The 15,987-nt window shown below is 51.0% G+C and overlaps 1 protein-coding gene across 1 annotated transcript; it reads right to left on the bottom strand.

Moving 5' to 3' along the window:
- Positions 1-447: 447 nt before the first annotated feature.
- RAB1A (RAB1A, member RAS oncogene family) lies at positions 448-13,494 on the bottom strand (the record flags this gene model as incomplete). The annotated part of the gene is given in 8 exon segments (XM_082757718.1): positions 448-2,519; positions 2,771-2,902; positions 3,935-4,030; positions 5,453-5,548; positions 7,657-7,729; positions 13,066-13,298; positions 13,301-13,438; positions 13,441-13,494. Coding segments are annotated over 8 exon segments (1,020 nt in total). The 3' UTR covers positions 448-2,321.
- Positions 13,495-15,987: the final 2,493 nt, after the last annotated feature.

Below are 15,987 nucleotides of genomic sequence, written 5' to 3'. Positions count from 1 at the left end.
AGCTTCAAGGGCAGGTTTTTAAATCGCAAGGTAGCAGGTGACGATCCCAGCTCGGCGTGCACCAGGACAGCGCTTCAACAAGGCTGCTCTGGCTCTGGCCTCACCACCACAGGCTCCCTGCCTGAGGGCCCTGCGGGAGCCTTACCGCAGCAGGACCAGCCAGGAATTGCCCAGCCAGGAATTGCCCAGCCAGCATCACCCCGGCTTTGCTGAAAGGAAACGCTGCTGCTGCCTGTTTGTCTCCGTGGGCCAGTTGCAGGCCTGGCCCACGCTGCTGAAGCCCTTGGGTGAGCCAGCTCACAGGTGAGAGAACCCCTCAGCAAGGATCTTCTACACCTGCGCTGTGCTCCAGCCTGGCACCCAGCTGGAGCATTTAACAGTGCTGCCCTGTCAGGTCATAACTTAGGGGAAAAAAAAATAAGCACCAAACAACTGGTGTAGCCCAAGTTGGTTTTGCAATGCTTTTATTACTGTATATATTAACATTGTTTTGGATAGCATGTAGCAGGCATCTTGACATTTAAGTTCATTTGTGCAGTTCTCTGGAGGGAAGATGTTTTACCCTCGGTACACCTCCTTCTGGTTCGCTTCCTGATCTCAGCAGCACTCACTACTCCTAGCGCTCCTGCTCTCCAGGAGGAGCGAGTCACATTGTAATGAATTATACCAACAAGCACATCTCTAATAGAAAGCACATCACTTTATTTTGTGAAGGTCTCACGTGGAAGAGTTCAACTTAACCATGACAATACTTTATGTATTACAATTGCCTGTTGATTGATGCAACTATGTTGAAGAAAGCTGTTAGCCAAAGTTCCCCCCCCCCAAAAAAAAAATCAGAGGATATTTGCACCAGTTTTAGTTTATACCTCACAACATACCTAGGCTATATTTCTTACTATCACAGGGTGTATTTACTACTCGGGGAATGTTACATGGTCTTTCAAACATGAGACTATTTACAGAATAGGCTGAACAGTTGAGTTTAGATAAAGCTGAACAATTTTACATGTATAGGAAGTGTTATAGGCTAGCTTTCCTGTGGCTTTTAGCTAGACATCAGGCACTAATGATTTGATTAGCTCTGTACAAAGAATCACACACTGCCCAAAACCTCTTGGCTGCTGGTTAGGTCCAAATTGTTTGAAAGAGCGCCTACGTGAGCAACAGTCTGGTGGGGGAATCTCGCTGTCCCCATTTCATCCTTCTGATGCCACTATGCATAACCAAATAGAAACTAAGCTGTTGCATTAAGAAGAGTACTAATTAAAAGAGGATGGAATTAACAGTATATAGAAAAGACATAATATACTGGTACAAAGGTTTTACCACCTCAAGGTTATGCTGAAGTATGCACGTCAGGGAAACACCCTTCTCTCCCCTGCTACACAAAGCAGACAGGCATTCCCTACGTCAAGTCCTTGAGAAATAAATTAAGTTCCAAGACTAAGTTAGGGAACTGTAGAGTACATTCAGAGTGCATTATGCCTCCATGGACACTGGCTAGGTGCTCCTGGTACAGCGCACATGCCTTAAGCACCACGGCACCTCAGTCTTTTGGGCCATAGTCACTAGTTTTGTCGCAGGGAAGGTCTCTGGTCTACTACCAGGTCTGAGAGCCATGGCTGCACAAAGATATGTTTTGTGCACAATGCAAGCCTGATTTCCCCCTTAGCCAATACAAATTAAGACAATATTTATCACCATACAGTTTGATATTACTTCCAATAAGTACAATATTTATTAAACATTTCTTCAGTTTTGTTACATATTGTGCAACAAATTACAATATTCTGCAGCCACAAATTATATGCAGAGTATGAAGAAACTATTAATCAGAGATAGTGTGATCTTTCCATTTATAATTCTACAAGAAGGAACTAGCAAATCAGATCTTACATATATCTTACTAAATTTTATGCATGGAAACTGACAGACACTGTTGTGCTGTTTGATACAAAATGGCTAAACTTCATCTTCAGAAGACTAAACCTGACATCTAAACATGCCAATAGAAACATCAAAACAAAAATACATCCTAACCAACCACAGGAAACAGTCTGGTATCAGGAAAAGCAACAAGGATTACACGTTTATAAACCAGCACACAAAGGTTTAAAACAGTTCTGAAAATGAAGTTAGCTGTCTTGAGTCAAGGGAATAAAAAAAGTCAGTATTGACCATTTACAATCTCTGACCTTTGTGGAGACGGTAAGAATCTGTTGTAGTGCAGCTACATACAGTACAATTCAGGCAATTTTTTTTCACTTGGGTTCAGATTGCAAATTCATTGTTGTGAGACAAAAGGGGGGAGGCAAGTTTTAGCAGCAACCTCCACTAGACTGCTTGACTGGAGTGCTCTGAATTTTAACATTGGACTTCTCCGCACCACCAGCTGTTGCTCCAGGACCCATTCGTTTTTTAATCTCAGCAGCCATGGTCATGAAAGACTGTTCTACATTTGTGGCGTTCTTTGCACTGGTTTCCAAAAACGGAATTCCAAGAGAATCTGCAAATTCCTGCGAAGCGAGAAACAGCAAACAGTGAGCTCACACACCAACTCACAGCTCACCTGCTTTCCTCCCCACATTCCCAGACCCCCACCCACACCCAGTTTGACTTGTACCAAAGCATTTAGCAGGTCACTGAGCTGCCTGCATTTATGGCACACCGGCATCTGCGTACCGAGCTGCTTCCCTACCCTGAACTCCACTGCATTTATGGCCCAGCCTAGCACTGAGCCAAGCCCCCCGTGTCAGTGCCCACATACCTTTGCTGTTGTATAGTCTACTACTTTCTTTGTGGTCAGATCACATTTGTTCCCCACCAACAACTTGTTGACGTTTTCACTGGCATAGCGGTCTATCTCCTGCAGCCACTGTTTTACATTATTGAAAGACTCCTAGGAGACAAGAGAGCTGTGAGCAAGGCCCCTCACCACCAGGGAATCTGGGCACTATTCAGCAATAACTGGAAACAATGCAAAGCAACATACGTATCAGTGTGCTCCACAACCACAAGGGACAGAACACCAATGCTACTGTATTCATCCACAGCACCACTCCTGATTCCCTCAGGATAAGGGAGTCGCCGCAAGGCTTAGGCAATTCTTCAGGCCACCGCTCCTTCCTCCCTGGCTGGGCTCCCCCCCTTATTTTTCCCTGCTCCATACTGAATAGCCAACAAATACCATCAGGGACTCCTCCTCCTCTTCCTGGAGCAGGCAGAAGATAGGGTACACAGCTGAAAGCAGGGGAAACCCAGGCATTTACAGAGCACCAGCTATTAGGTGCTTTATTAGGTGCAAGCCGCATTGCTGTGGAGAGATGCTGGAGCAACCTTTGACTCCAGAAATACAGAACTTTGGCACTGAGCTGACGTTCCAGTTAGCGACAGAAGCCGACTGTTCCCTTCCTATTAGCTCAGGAAACTCTACACTTCCGAAGAGCCCTTCAAACAGGACAACAGCACCACTGATCTCCAGAGATTCTTTCACAGGAAACACTGCCTCAGTTGTACGCTGCACGCTTGCTGACATTTTTCTGTTTCAATTTGTTTATTGTAGACCAAAGTTCAAGCACATTCAGAAATCCCTGAGCAGTATCAGTAATTCAGACTTCCCACCACTGAAGGCAGGTTGAGAAGTATTCACACAATCCCTTATGTACCCAGCAACTTCTAGGTTAAGCCTAAGACCCTGTTACTTTACAATAGTATCCCACCTCTCACAGCTCCCTGTGCTTCTGTTTAGCCCCAAACCAGAGACTGTTCGTTCAGCTCGATAAACTTTAACACAGCTGGAGCCCAGTCACTGTATGCTTCGGAAATGCTGAGTTGTTAAATCCTACGCAGGGCATCAAATTGCATCTTATTTACACGTCAGCCTCGTGCATTCCACCTGGAGAACCCCTCCTGGGGCAAGGTCACCACTTACCTGATCCGTAACATCATACACGACTATGATGCCATGAGCACCTCTATAGTAACTGGAAGTGATAGTTCGAAACCTCTCCTGTCCCGCCGTGTCCCACTGCAAGGCAAACAGCATCAGTTACTGCAGGGCAGGCTGCCGGGCCACAGGAGCTCGCAGAACACAGCTCAGCTGACCCGACACCACTGCAAGCATCTCCCGACTGCAGGAACTGCCCCCAGATGGTCAAAAGGATTCAAGATAATCAACAAACTTTAACTGGGAAGTTCACTGCAGCAGGTGCTTTCCTAGAACTGCTCATTTGTTTGGTTTTGGACAAGTGCACTAAAGAGATCTCACAGAAAACATTTCAAGTCATTTTGACCCAAACAGAAGCCCTTTCTGCATATATAAACAGAAGCCATGGTTCAGCAGTCAAAACAAATGCAAAGCAGGGCTTGAAAACCTGTTCAGACTAAGCTCTAAGGGATGGGGAGGTATCTAACATCACCTCTCCCTTCAGCAGCCCTGCTGCAAGAGCTGCAGAGGCATTTACAGAAGATGAAGTGCAACAACTCAAACCTGGTTCCTTCCTCCTGCTGGCAGAGAGGAGGAAGGGCATTTGGTGCTTCACCTCCCCCAGCAGGGCAGGAACAGCACTCGCCCAAACACCACTGTTCCCAAAGCCATGTCAGAAGCAGGGCCAGAACATTAAAAACAGTCAGACTCGCAGACAGGTTCCTGGTGGGCTGCTCTGGGGGTCTGCAGGCTCACAGCCATGCCCAGGCTTCTGGCTGGGAACTAGAGGCTGCTCCACAGCGCAGCCTGGAATCCCTGAGTCATTGCCTTCCAGTCCTGAGAGCCTCTGCTGGAGCTGGAAGCAGTGGCTGACAAGGATTGTGTGACCTTGCATAGATATTAGATTTCAGTACACAAGTCACCGTTTTAGAGCACTTCAAGATTAGAGGAGAAAACTGCCAAGTCTCTGCCCCTGCCTATTGCAGGGGGAAGGCCAAACACTGCCAGAAGACACTACTCAGCACTACGGCAGACAAGCCAGTTGCAAGCACGCCTGTCAGGTTTTCCTTTCAGATCCACGAAAGCACACTCCCAGCACCAGGCAGTGCACACAGCTGCTAACAGCTGCTGGAGAACTCGGGCATCTTGGACAACTGACGTTCTTGTAGTTATACATGGATCCTTAATAATTACTGCAAAACTGTACTGGGTTTGATGAGAGCAAGCCAGCACACGATCCTACCCCTCAGCTCACTGCCCACGGTGCCTGTTACAACTCAAGCTTTTTCTTCCCAGAGGAAAAGAGATTAACATCTCACTTCCCCTCTCAGGCAGGCAGCACTGATCACATCCTTCTTCAGGGACACGTCATGGGAAGTCCTGTGAAGGCTGCCTAGCCTCTTGGAACAGGGAATACACTGTACTTTAACCATTAAAATAGAAACAAAGATAAGTACTAGTAATCATGAATGCAATTGTGCTTGAACAGATCAAGGTGCCCAGGGGTTGAGAAATACTACTTACTATCTGAAGTTTGATTGTTTTCCCATCTAGTTCTATAGTTCTGATTTTGAAGTCCACACCAATTGTGCTGATGTAACTTTCTGTGTACGTGTCATCCTAGGAAGAAGAGTGAACATAAGTCAAACCTGCTGCACTTCCCGTCACCTACATATTATGCAATAGGCAAACACCAAGCAGACACAGGTACTTCATTTCCTAGGAAAAAATGGTCTGATCATCCATTGCAAAGTCCAGCAGCAATCGAGATCTTTTCACTGAACGCTTACTCTTTAGAAATTCTTCAGAACTTTTAAGCACCTCATGCAGCAAGGTTTGTGTTCCCCAGCTAGTCAATACAACTCTTTCCAAAAATGCAATAGCATTAAGTCCCTCTGAATTGTAGTTCCGAAGACAGCCTTTGTTCAAGCTGGCAGACTGAAGAGCTGCTTGGAATAACCATTAAGGTCATTAAAGTGCCTCAGATTTTTATTTGCCTTTGATGTTTTTTCACGTTATGTGGCAGCTACCTGTAACAAGCGAGAGGCTTTGCCTCAGTTGCTCTCCGCATCTGAATTTCAGATCCCCTGCCACCACAGCTGGTTGCTACAGCAGGTTAGAGTTACAGCCTGGGTGCTCGTGATGGAGTCCCTGAGCGAGCACAGGCAGCACGGACCTGGCTGCTGAGGCCCCACCTGGTCTTACAGCACACGGGAACCTCTGGGTCAGCCTCTGCTACATGTGAGCCCTCATTAGCCTACTGGCATGAAGGAAGGTTATTTCCAAAGCACCAGCAGGACAGAACTTCAGGTTGAATGTGCCACAAAAGGCTTTATGTAACCAGCAGCTCCCACAAAAGCAAGGGATTTCTTTGTGCTGTGAATGGAAGACACCTCAGATAATACAGCTGTCTGAAGGAACAGACGCAAGTAACGGGAAGCATTAAGCCTTTTACAACGACATGACATTCATTTCCTTAAGTTCCAGTACTCAAAGAGGTCTGTTTGAAAAGCCTGCTGCTGTTTAACCTGCAGCAGGAACATACGAAGTGACACAAGACAAGGACTTATTGCAGTGTTCGATGTAAAAAAGCTCAGTTAGGAAGTCAAATTTCTATAGCAAAAAGCTGCTTATCTGAAGAAACACCAGATAACGGAGCACAAACATAAGCTGGTTATCCAAAAGAATCGTTGGATGTTTTTGAAACAATTTTGACTTCACGTGAAACATCTGCAAGAAAACAGGCTGGGCTGATGTGGGAGTACTGCTCCAGCCTTGGTGTCACTTCCAATGCACCGCCTGAGCCCTGAGCCGAGCAGCTGACACCTTCCTGGTGCTCACATTGGTTTTAGCATTGCCCTGTCCTACTAGAGCAGTGCTGCAGCGGCTGTGGGGGCTCCCACTGGTGCGATGCTACTTGCACACAGCAGACACCCACTGCACAGGAGTAACAGGGAGCTTCCAGAGGTGCCTGGAGCAGCTGGTTCGTCTGAAACTGCTGCCATTGTCTTGCAGTAGTATCAAAACTTAGGATCTAATCTCCTCCCACAGCAACATTTTAAGCTAGATGTAGATGAAGAGTTCTCTGGACTCCAGCTCTTCCCACCAGGAGCTGTCAACCATTTCAAACTCTCCCTGTTGACAGAACACTGGAGCCTCTTGCATGAAGTTCAAGACAGCAGCCCACCAGCAATTTTAAAATTTAGTACACATTCCTTCACTAAAGGAAGCATTAGGGCCTTATTATTCTTTCACTATTATTTTAATTACCTCCCCCCCAGGCTAAGTAATTGGTAGGCCCTTTCAATGCAGATGTCACACTTCACCCAGCTGAAAATATTCAGATCAATTAGGAAGTGATTAAGGTCTTTGGCAGACATTGCAACCTTGAGAATGAGGACTGAGACCCCAGGATTCAGAGATGTTCTTCCATCTTCAGTGTTCTACCACCAGCACAGTGGTGGAACTTAAATTAGGATATTTTGTTCTCAAGTACCAGGAAAATGAGAATCAAATTTAACCGGGCATTCCTGGTATCATCTCTGATTTGACTCGTGAATGCATTAGCTGAAACATTCAGGAGGCAGGAGGGCTTTGAAGCACTTTGATTACTCCTTGGTACACCAGGCCTGACAGCCGTCAGTCCTTTCAAGCTGTTCTTCTAGGAGAGAAATTCTTGCTAAGTACCTGGGGCAGCTTTTATATAAAGTTTAAGCATGATCACTTACTGCAAACCTAAGTAGAAGGCAAGATTTCCCAACACCGGAGTCTCCAATCAGAAGTAGCTTGAATAAATAGTCACTGCAGGGAGAAAAAAACAGCACTTAGTGACAAATGCTGCCGGCAGCCAGCCCATTCAGTCAGGGAACAGCCCCTCCAACTCCGAACCCCCGTGGCCAGGTGAGGTGCTCCCAGTTCAGCAGGTCGCTGTGTGAGGGAGGTGTGAGGTGGGGGCCCTGGGCACAGCGTTTGCGTCGAAGCGTGCTGTTCCAGGAAGTTGCACCGGGGATACTGGCAGCTATCAGCAAGGCAGAGTCCTGCTGCAGCCCTCTGTGGTCTAGCTGCAGCTCAAACCACACTTCCCAGTGAAGCACAAGCCTCGCTGGCTGGTTGAGCAACACAGCAGCAGTAAGTTCTGGTGGACAGCAAGCCAGCCCGTGTCATCTGTAAGTCAACGGCCTCACTGCCCTGCCTGTCCCCACAAGTCCCATGCAGCTGGCCAAAAGCAGCCACCTCTTCTCTCAGTTTAAGCCCAAACTGAGCTTGCAGCAGGATCCGACAGAACACACTATGAGGTGTAACGACCTGCTGAAGCAGAAGGAACATTTGCCTTCCATGCTAGGCCATTAACAGCCCTATTAGTGGCCACGTAGTGCACTCATCTCGTAAGAACGAAGCACACACTGCCAGGGAACACATCCACGCTCAGGTGTGGGGTCAGCACACATTCCTGACAGGTGTGGTGTAATGATCAGGGCACATCGCTGGGGTAACAGTTCTTGTTTAACGCTGAGCCCTCCCAGTACTGAGGGCAGAAGCACCGTATGGCTGACCCACCTTACATGTCAGAGGACTTCACTGCTACCAAAAGATGAAGCTGCATGTTAGTCACAAGCCAAATGGGGCACTTTAATACCAGAGACCAGGCAGGAGAGGAAAAACCAAGCACTACTCACAGCAACACCTCGTGTTAGGTAAGGCAGCCCCAGGCTTGTAGCTCCTCAGCCCCACACCACCCAGAATCCACTCCTCAGCTCCAGCCCCAGCGGCTCGCTGTGAGCACAGGCTGTGCTGGGACCCACCGCCACAGCACTTCTCTCAAGGCTAGAGAGCAGCCGGAGTGGTAAATGTAACAACTAATAAACTAAATCTTAAACATGCAGGCTCGCCCCTCCCCTGCATGAAGTGAAGGCACTCGAGGTACTTCAGAAATCAAAGTCATCTGAAGATACTTAGTTTCTGGTGCTCAAGCTCAGTGCTGGCAAGCCCCGTGCCCTGCACACTTCCTCTCCCAGCTGAAGCAGCTTCATTTCCTGGGGCTCCTCTTGCAGCTGCCCCAGCCCCAGGGCCGAGCTGCTGCCTGCTTATCGGGGGCACACCACGCCAGGCCCAACTGCCCGCCCCAGCAGCGGGGCTGCCTGACCCTTCCCTCGGCCCCGAGCTGCCAACCGCAGCTCCCCGAGGCAGGACGGGCTGGAGAGCAGGGCGCTGGCACAGCTCCCACATCTGGGACCCCGTTAGGTTATCACACAGAGTGCCACGCAGCTTTCGGTGCACAGTTTGGGTCAGCCAGCTCCCCGCGGTGCCACGCTGTTACTTACAGAAGGCATTAATGCACTTCCAAGCACCAGAGCCTGCAGCGTGCCATAATCCCCCTAAGAATGGTAACGCGGGAATATTAGCAGTGCTTTCACCCGAATTTCACTGCTCATGGCACTGCAGGACATTTAACTCCTCCTAGCTAAGACCTGAGCTACAAACCCACAAGCCCCCCGTGCTTCCAAGCAGGCCCCAGGTCTCCTCAGCCCCCAAACCCCTCAGGGTTTGTCCTCCTCTCACTGCCCCCAGGCAGGCCCACCCCGCTGTGAAATCCTCCATTTCCCACGCAGCCACTCCCTGGCCAGAAGGGGACAGGAGCAGCTCGGCGGAACCCAAAAGCCCTAAATGCTGCTTTTGACATCTCTACTCTCAAATCCTGCCCCGACTCTGGGCTCTGTCGTTCCAGACAGCAAACAGTCCCCGGTTGGCACAGCAGCTCCAGCCACCCACCTCACCCAGAGCAGGGCCAGCACAGCCTTTATCGAGTCCCTCTTAGCCCAGAACGGGCTGCTGTGGCACAAACCTCGCTCTGCCAGATAAGCGAGGCTGAAACTTAGACCTGCATCAACTCCAAGATAATGAAAGTGCAACCTCGCTGTTTAGGTTTCCAAAAGTTGAAGTTACCACAGGCGTAATACCCCAAAACTCACCCCACATCCAGACACGGCTGCTGTAGGGGGTTTTAAAACACCGGGGGCCTGCATGTGGGCCTCGAGATCTGCCTGCTACACACGGTGTGATGGCTGAGAGCACGGAACCGCAGCCGAAATCCAAGGAAAACGAAAACCGGTCACAAAGTTTTCCTGAAATGCATTCCCAGGCCGAACCCTGCTGAATACATGAGTAAACAGCTGGAGCTGCGGTGACGCACCCCAGCCACCCAGGTTAATTGTGCTGCTCGCTCCTGAGAGGCCTCGCTCGCTCCTGGAGCTGTGAGCTTTGCTTCCCGAGCTCAGTGAGCCCCCGCAGCAGGGACCGGGCACCTTCCCCACAGCACCTGGAGGTGGGGGGAGCTCGGCCTGACTTCTCGTCAGCAGGAGAACTGCTAAAAACACTAAGGCTGGCTGCAATCCTTGCAAAAAAGGCATCTCCAGGAGAGCCGTGCAGGATGAGGGGCACACGTGCCCCCGCAGCACGGTGTTTCTGCAGGCAGAAGAGCTCCTCTCCTAGCACCGGGAAGGTTTCATCCCAAACAGACACGAGGAGGGAGTCATCCAGCTCCTACAAGGAACTGTTGGAGTCAGCTTTAATCACTGATGTCAGCTGCAGGTTTGTTGTAAACAGAGACTCACAGCAGCCTCAAATCCTCTGCCTTTGTTCCACCACCCAAGAAATTCTGAAGAGGAGCATGACTGTCACTCTGATTACACACCGTGCGTGCAAGTAAACAGAAGCCAGAAGACAAGAGGCCACTCTGCATCGCAGATTACGGCTTAGGAAGGCTGGAACAAACCATTTCGGATGCTTCCAGAAGCTGTCACTCACCTGTCACCCACTGACCTCCACCACGCAAGCCTGGGAAGCCCACAGAGGGGCTCGCTAACACCTCTGACCACCAAAACCAGCTTTATTCCAACACCACTTCGCTCCCTTAGGGAAGGCATCTGGAATGAGACCCCGGCAGGACAGAGCACTCATCAAGATCACCTCCCAGGCCTGCTTATCTGCGCGAGGGCTCACCCCCCGGCGGGTCTGTGCGAGCTGCCTGCAGTTGCACAAGGGGTAGGAAGCAGCAGGCCTGAAAGCCCTCAGCATGATCTAGTCACAACAGAGTCAATATTGACATTTGGACTATTTAAACACCACGACGGGGGAGGAACACAAGAGGAACACCGCCCGGCACCGGCTGGGCAGATGTTTTGAGAATTTAGCTTGGCAAATGCTAGCGCTAAGGGCTCAGCCAGCCCTCCCCAGCTCCCTCACACACACACAGAAGCACACTGTCGGTCCACCAAGCTGTCCTGCAGCACTGAAATTTCAGGGGAAGCTCAGAAGCAGACTCCCTTTACAAATCCTGACACCAGCAGCTTCTAATCCTGTGACTTTTTTAATAAGAAAACCGAAGGAGGCAAGTTTAACAAAAAAACTGTAGCTAACCCCCTGACCTCTGACACACCCAGGGCTGAGGGTGTGGGCTACAGCCCCTCCTGAAGCCCTGACAAGGAGCTGAGAACAAGCACTGCAGGCAAGGTACCACTGAAAGGAGAAATGGATACCTGCACCTGTTGGAGATGGACTAGGAAGAGCACTAGAACCCTACACATCTTACTGCTGGCTTAGCACTGATCCGAGTACACTTATTACAGGGAGAGAAAAACATCCTTAAATCTCACTGTGCTCTTCCCAGCTCTTATCCTCAGCCAGCAGGCACAACCCTGCCAAAAGTAGCAATTTACGACTCCAAATTAATCTTAAACTAGCCTTCCCTCTTCATTTATAGAGTCCAGTCCCTGCCACCAGGAACAAACACACCCCACTGAGAACGAGGCTCCCACAAAATGCTTCTTCACCTCCCTAGCAGCATTTGTTGCCTGACTGCAGGAAGCTGTGCTCTCAGTCAGCTCCTCCTAAAAAGCTGGGAGGCTTTAGGACAGGCCAGAAATGCTCTGTGGGGGAAGAGCCCCTTCCACCCAGGAGGGCCTAACCCTTCCCAGGCAGCCTTCCAGTGCCAAACCCCTTCTGTCCGTGAGATGAAGTTGAGTTTAACCCCGAGAGCCTTTACACCCAGCAAGGCACCGACCAACAAGTTGTTGTTTACGTCCAGCTGCTGTTTTAGTGCCTGCAGAAGCCATACCAGCAGCCCTGTTATGTAACCTTGCCAAGATGTAACCTGAGTTCCTGGCTGAACCTCTCGGTTTTCACCAACTATCTGCAGCTAGCTGATGATCACTTCGATTCCCGCTCGCTCTCCAGGTGATTTTAATGGGCACAGAGTGCTCGCAGTCACACTGCCACACGCGGGGAGCATAAAAGCTGTGACCATGCACCAGCAGCCACTGCTGTGTGGGGAGGCAAGGCCTTGGGACAGAAGGTGGCTGAGTGTCACCCACAGGGAGATGGTGGGACCTAGAGCAGCAGGGTCACACCACACACGGGGATTAAGAGCAAAACCACTCTGGTTGCATTTGAGGGCACAAGAGCTTTGTCATCCCAAACTGGAGCGCCAGCAGAGTCAGCATGGGTGAAGGGATCCTAAAGCTGCTCTTTGGCACTGAAGGAGTGAGGGTGAAGTGGCTGGCTTTAAAGCGATTTTTAAACGAGTCAAAAATCCCTCAAAAAAAAAATAATAAAGAAGATGAGGGAACCGAGGTTTAGCTGCCCCCACCACCCCGGCGGGGAATCTGCTGCTCCTCCCGCTGCCAGGCCCCAGCCAGGCGCTGAGCCGAGCCCTCAGCCCTCCCCGCTGCGAGGAGAAGGCCACCCTCACGCAGCGGCGAGCTGTTTTTTTTTGTTTCTCCTCCAGGACAACACCCCCCCATCGCCGTGCCCTCCCTCCCCAGGCAGGCAGCTCCCGTTTGGGCTCAGGCCCTTTTCACGCCCGGGCCGAGGCGTTGCAAAACGCAGCGAGGCCCCGGGTGTTTTGCAAGCGCCATGTGACACACACATGACTGGCGGCCGGAGCGGGGCAGGGCGGCCCCCAGGGCCAGCAGCCGAGCCCGGGGGCCCTGCCCCTCACTGCCCACCCCCAAAGCAGGGTCCACGGGGGCAGTGCGAGGAGCCCACCCCCCCCCCACAGCACGAAGGCACCGGGGGGGGACTCCGAGGGCTGCCCCCACCCCCTCAAGGCCCCTTCCCCCCCCCCCCAGCCCCGCACTCACTACTCGGGGTTCATGCTGGACATGTCCGTGGGGCCCGCGGCCCGAGGGACGGCGTCAGGGCGCTGTGAGGGGAGTGCTGCTGCTGGCGGCCCGGCAGCTGCCGCCGGCCAGGCAGGAGGGCGCTGGGCGGATGCAGGGGGTGCGAGGGCTGCCGCCTGCGCCCGGCTCGGCTCGGCTCGGCCCCGGCCTGCCCCCTCCGCCCGGCCCCGCTGCGCTCCCGCGGCCTCCGCGCTCGCTCCTCAGCCCCAAAATGGCCGCCGCCGCCCGACCAGGAAACGGGGCGGCCGCCCGCCCAGCTGCGCTGACATGGCCGGGGGGGGGCGGCGGGGCATGCCGGGAAAGCGAGTCCGCGCGCCCGCCCGCCGCCTCGCGGCGCCCGCCTCGCCGGGACTCGCTTTCCCGGCGGCCCCCGCGGCGGCGGCGGCGCATGCGCGCCGGCCGGCCTTTCTTCCCTCGGCCCCGTCGGCTCGGCGCGGCGCTGGGCGCAGGCGATTGGGCGGGGAGGGGCCGGGCGGGGGTGACGTCAGCGGGCAGACGTGGCAGCCCGGGCGAGTCGCCGGGCGGGGGGCAGGGGGCGGGGCTTAAGCGGCGGGGGGCGGGGCCGGGGCCCGGGCTCTGAGGGGAGCGGAGCCCCCCCACCCCCCCCCACCCCGAAGGGGGCCCGCTGCCTGCAAGGCGAAATAAATAAATACAAAACACGAAAAAAATAAATAAAAACCACGAAAAATAATCAAAAAACACGAAATCACCTCACGAAATCACCTCATCAAGTCACCCCATGAAATCACCTCATGAAAGCAGGTTTTGTGCCCCCCCCTTAAGTAATAAGGACCGGTCCCTCCCCACACAACAGCCGCTGCGTCGTTTATCTGAAGCGGGTCACAAGCATTATTCAGGCACAAAATGTCCTTTTTGTGCATTAAATACTGCTCATTTTCCTGCTGGGAAGCAAAGGGATGGGGACCCTGCCATACACCTGATACCTCAGTGCAAAAGACTCGCTCAGCCTTGAAGAACTCCGAATTTAGGAGCCTATTTGTCTAGTTTTCACTTAAATTCCTGCTAACCGTCAAGCCGTGTCACTGGTATTTTTGGTTGCTGATGCTTTCAGGTGTATTCCTGACCAAGTCCCTTTCAATCGCCGTCAGAAGGAGCGCGGCACTGAAGCACTGCACGTCATCGCTCCAGAATCGCACACAGGGGACTGCTAAACCTTGCACGTCTTAACAGCTCCTCCTAATCAGCTCAGGAATTCAAATCCCCACTAAACGCGTATCATCTGATGTTGTTTCATTACAAAGGGCATAGTGTAACATGTTGACCAAAGTTTATCTCCCAGCCGGCTCAAAGGATGGGAGGAACAGTCCACGAGAAGACTCCCACATCACCGGCACATCCGAGGCAGGCCAAGGAGTGTGTGTAGTGCTTGTGTCATCTTCACGTGGCGAGCTGAGAAGCCTTACTGCAGCAATCCAGATGTTAATTTGGTCGCAAACTGACTTCCACAAGCTGCGAGTCACCAGCCATGCAAGTACGAGGGGTTACCAAAATAACCGATGTGAACAGGAGTCTTGCAATTGGGCAGCGACAGAGCTGAATCCCCAGAGGAACTGAAATTGCATACTTATCCTTTTTTTTTTTTCCACCACTGTAAGACAGTGAAAAGCCACTCGCGCTCCACATATCTTTGTGCTTTTAGTGGTTACATTCATTTTCTTAAAAGAAGTCAACGAACTATACCAACTATAAATGAAAATATCAAACATTGGTTAAAAAAATGGGTGTCCTTTGCTTTTCGTGTTGCTCGTTAGGTAATGATCTACATGTAAATCTATCACATAAATTACTGCTTTTGTGCTGCTTTTGTGGTGGCCACCACTGAAGACTCTTACTTCCCTTTCCCTATTACTTGGTGTATTTGTGCAACCATACCCTTTTTTGTGTGATGCTTGCCATCAGAAATCCAGTGAATTCTTTGAAACTCTCTTAGAGGTTGGACTCGATGATCTTGAGGTCTCTTCCAACCTAGAAATTCTGTGATTCTGTGTGATTTTCTCTCCCATATAGCATGGCTCTTGACATGCTCTGTGTAAGGTGACCCGATGTGTAGGAATATCCCAGATGACAAACTTCGTTTAGCAGATAGAACATCACTCTCTGCTGATACAAAAGGCATTTTTGCAGGGACATTTTTAACATTTGTGCCTTGACTTTTTTCCAGTGAAACAAAAAGCTCCAACCACCCCAATGCCTTATTTTTTTTTTCCTTTTATTTAATTTTTTTTCTTTTCTGAGGAATAATGCTTATAGTCCACAGTAAATAGGGCTCAGCCATACTTGGCACTGTACAGATCCAGCGAACTCAGAGCAGGCAGAGGAACAAACCAATGCTAGCGCTAGCTAACTATGAAAGCTGCAAATTAAATTTGCTTCTGAAGTAGGGCACAGGTTAATAAGAGTGTGGGATGCTGTTTCATCGCAGAGAAGTAATAGCTTCCGTGTCTGAGGAGAGCATATTTTATCTGTGCGACTGAAGCAGCGACATGGCAGGCCCGGTAACCTGCCACTTGCAGGCTGGGTGTCAGCTCTCGGGGGGGCAGCACAAAAGGTGGGTCTCCGTCAGCTCTGCAGGGAGGTGCAGGGCTGACCTTCCACTGCCCATGTTGTAGGCTGAGGTCATCCCTTGCTGTCACAGTTCCTGCACTGTACCTGTTTAACCAGATGAACAGGCTCAGGACCCCTGCCTGGTTTCTCGCTGGGATCAGAGCAATAATTTTACTGTCCGTGTATCACGTTGTGTCCTGTTCCTCCTCCTTGCTGAATTGGGTATTCATGGTTTGTCCTGAACGCCACGAACCACTGGACGGCCCGAGATGCCTTGCTTGTCTCTCACTAAAAGGAGCATAATGCAAGCAGCGATTT

The sequence above is a fragment of the Aythya marila genome, assembly GCF_965140915.1.
Source record: "Aythya marila genome assembly, chromosome: 3".
NCBI lineage: Eukaryota > Metazoa > Chordata > Aves > Anseriformes > Anatidae > Aythya > Aythya marila.
Note: the sequence above shows the minus strand (reverse complement) of the source record. Positions and strands in the feature narration are given on the sequence as shown.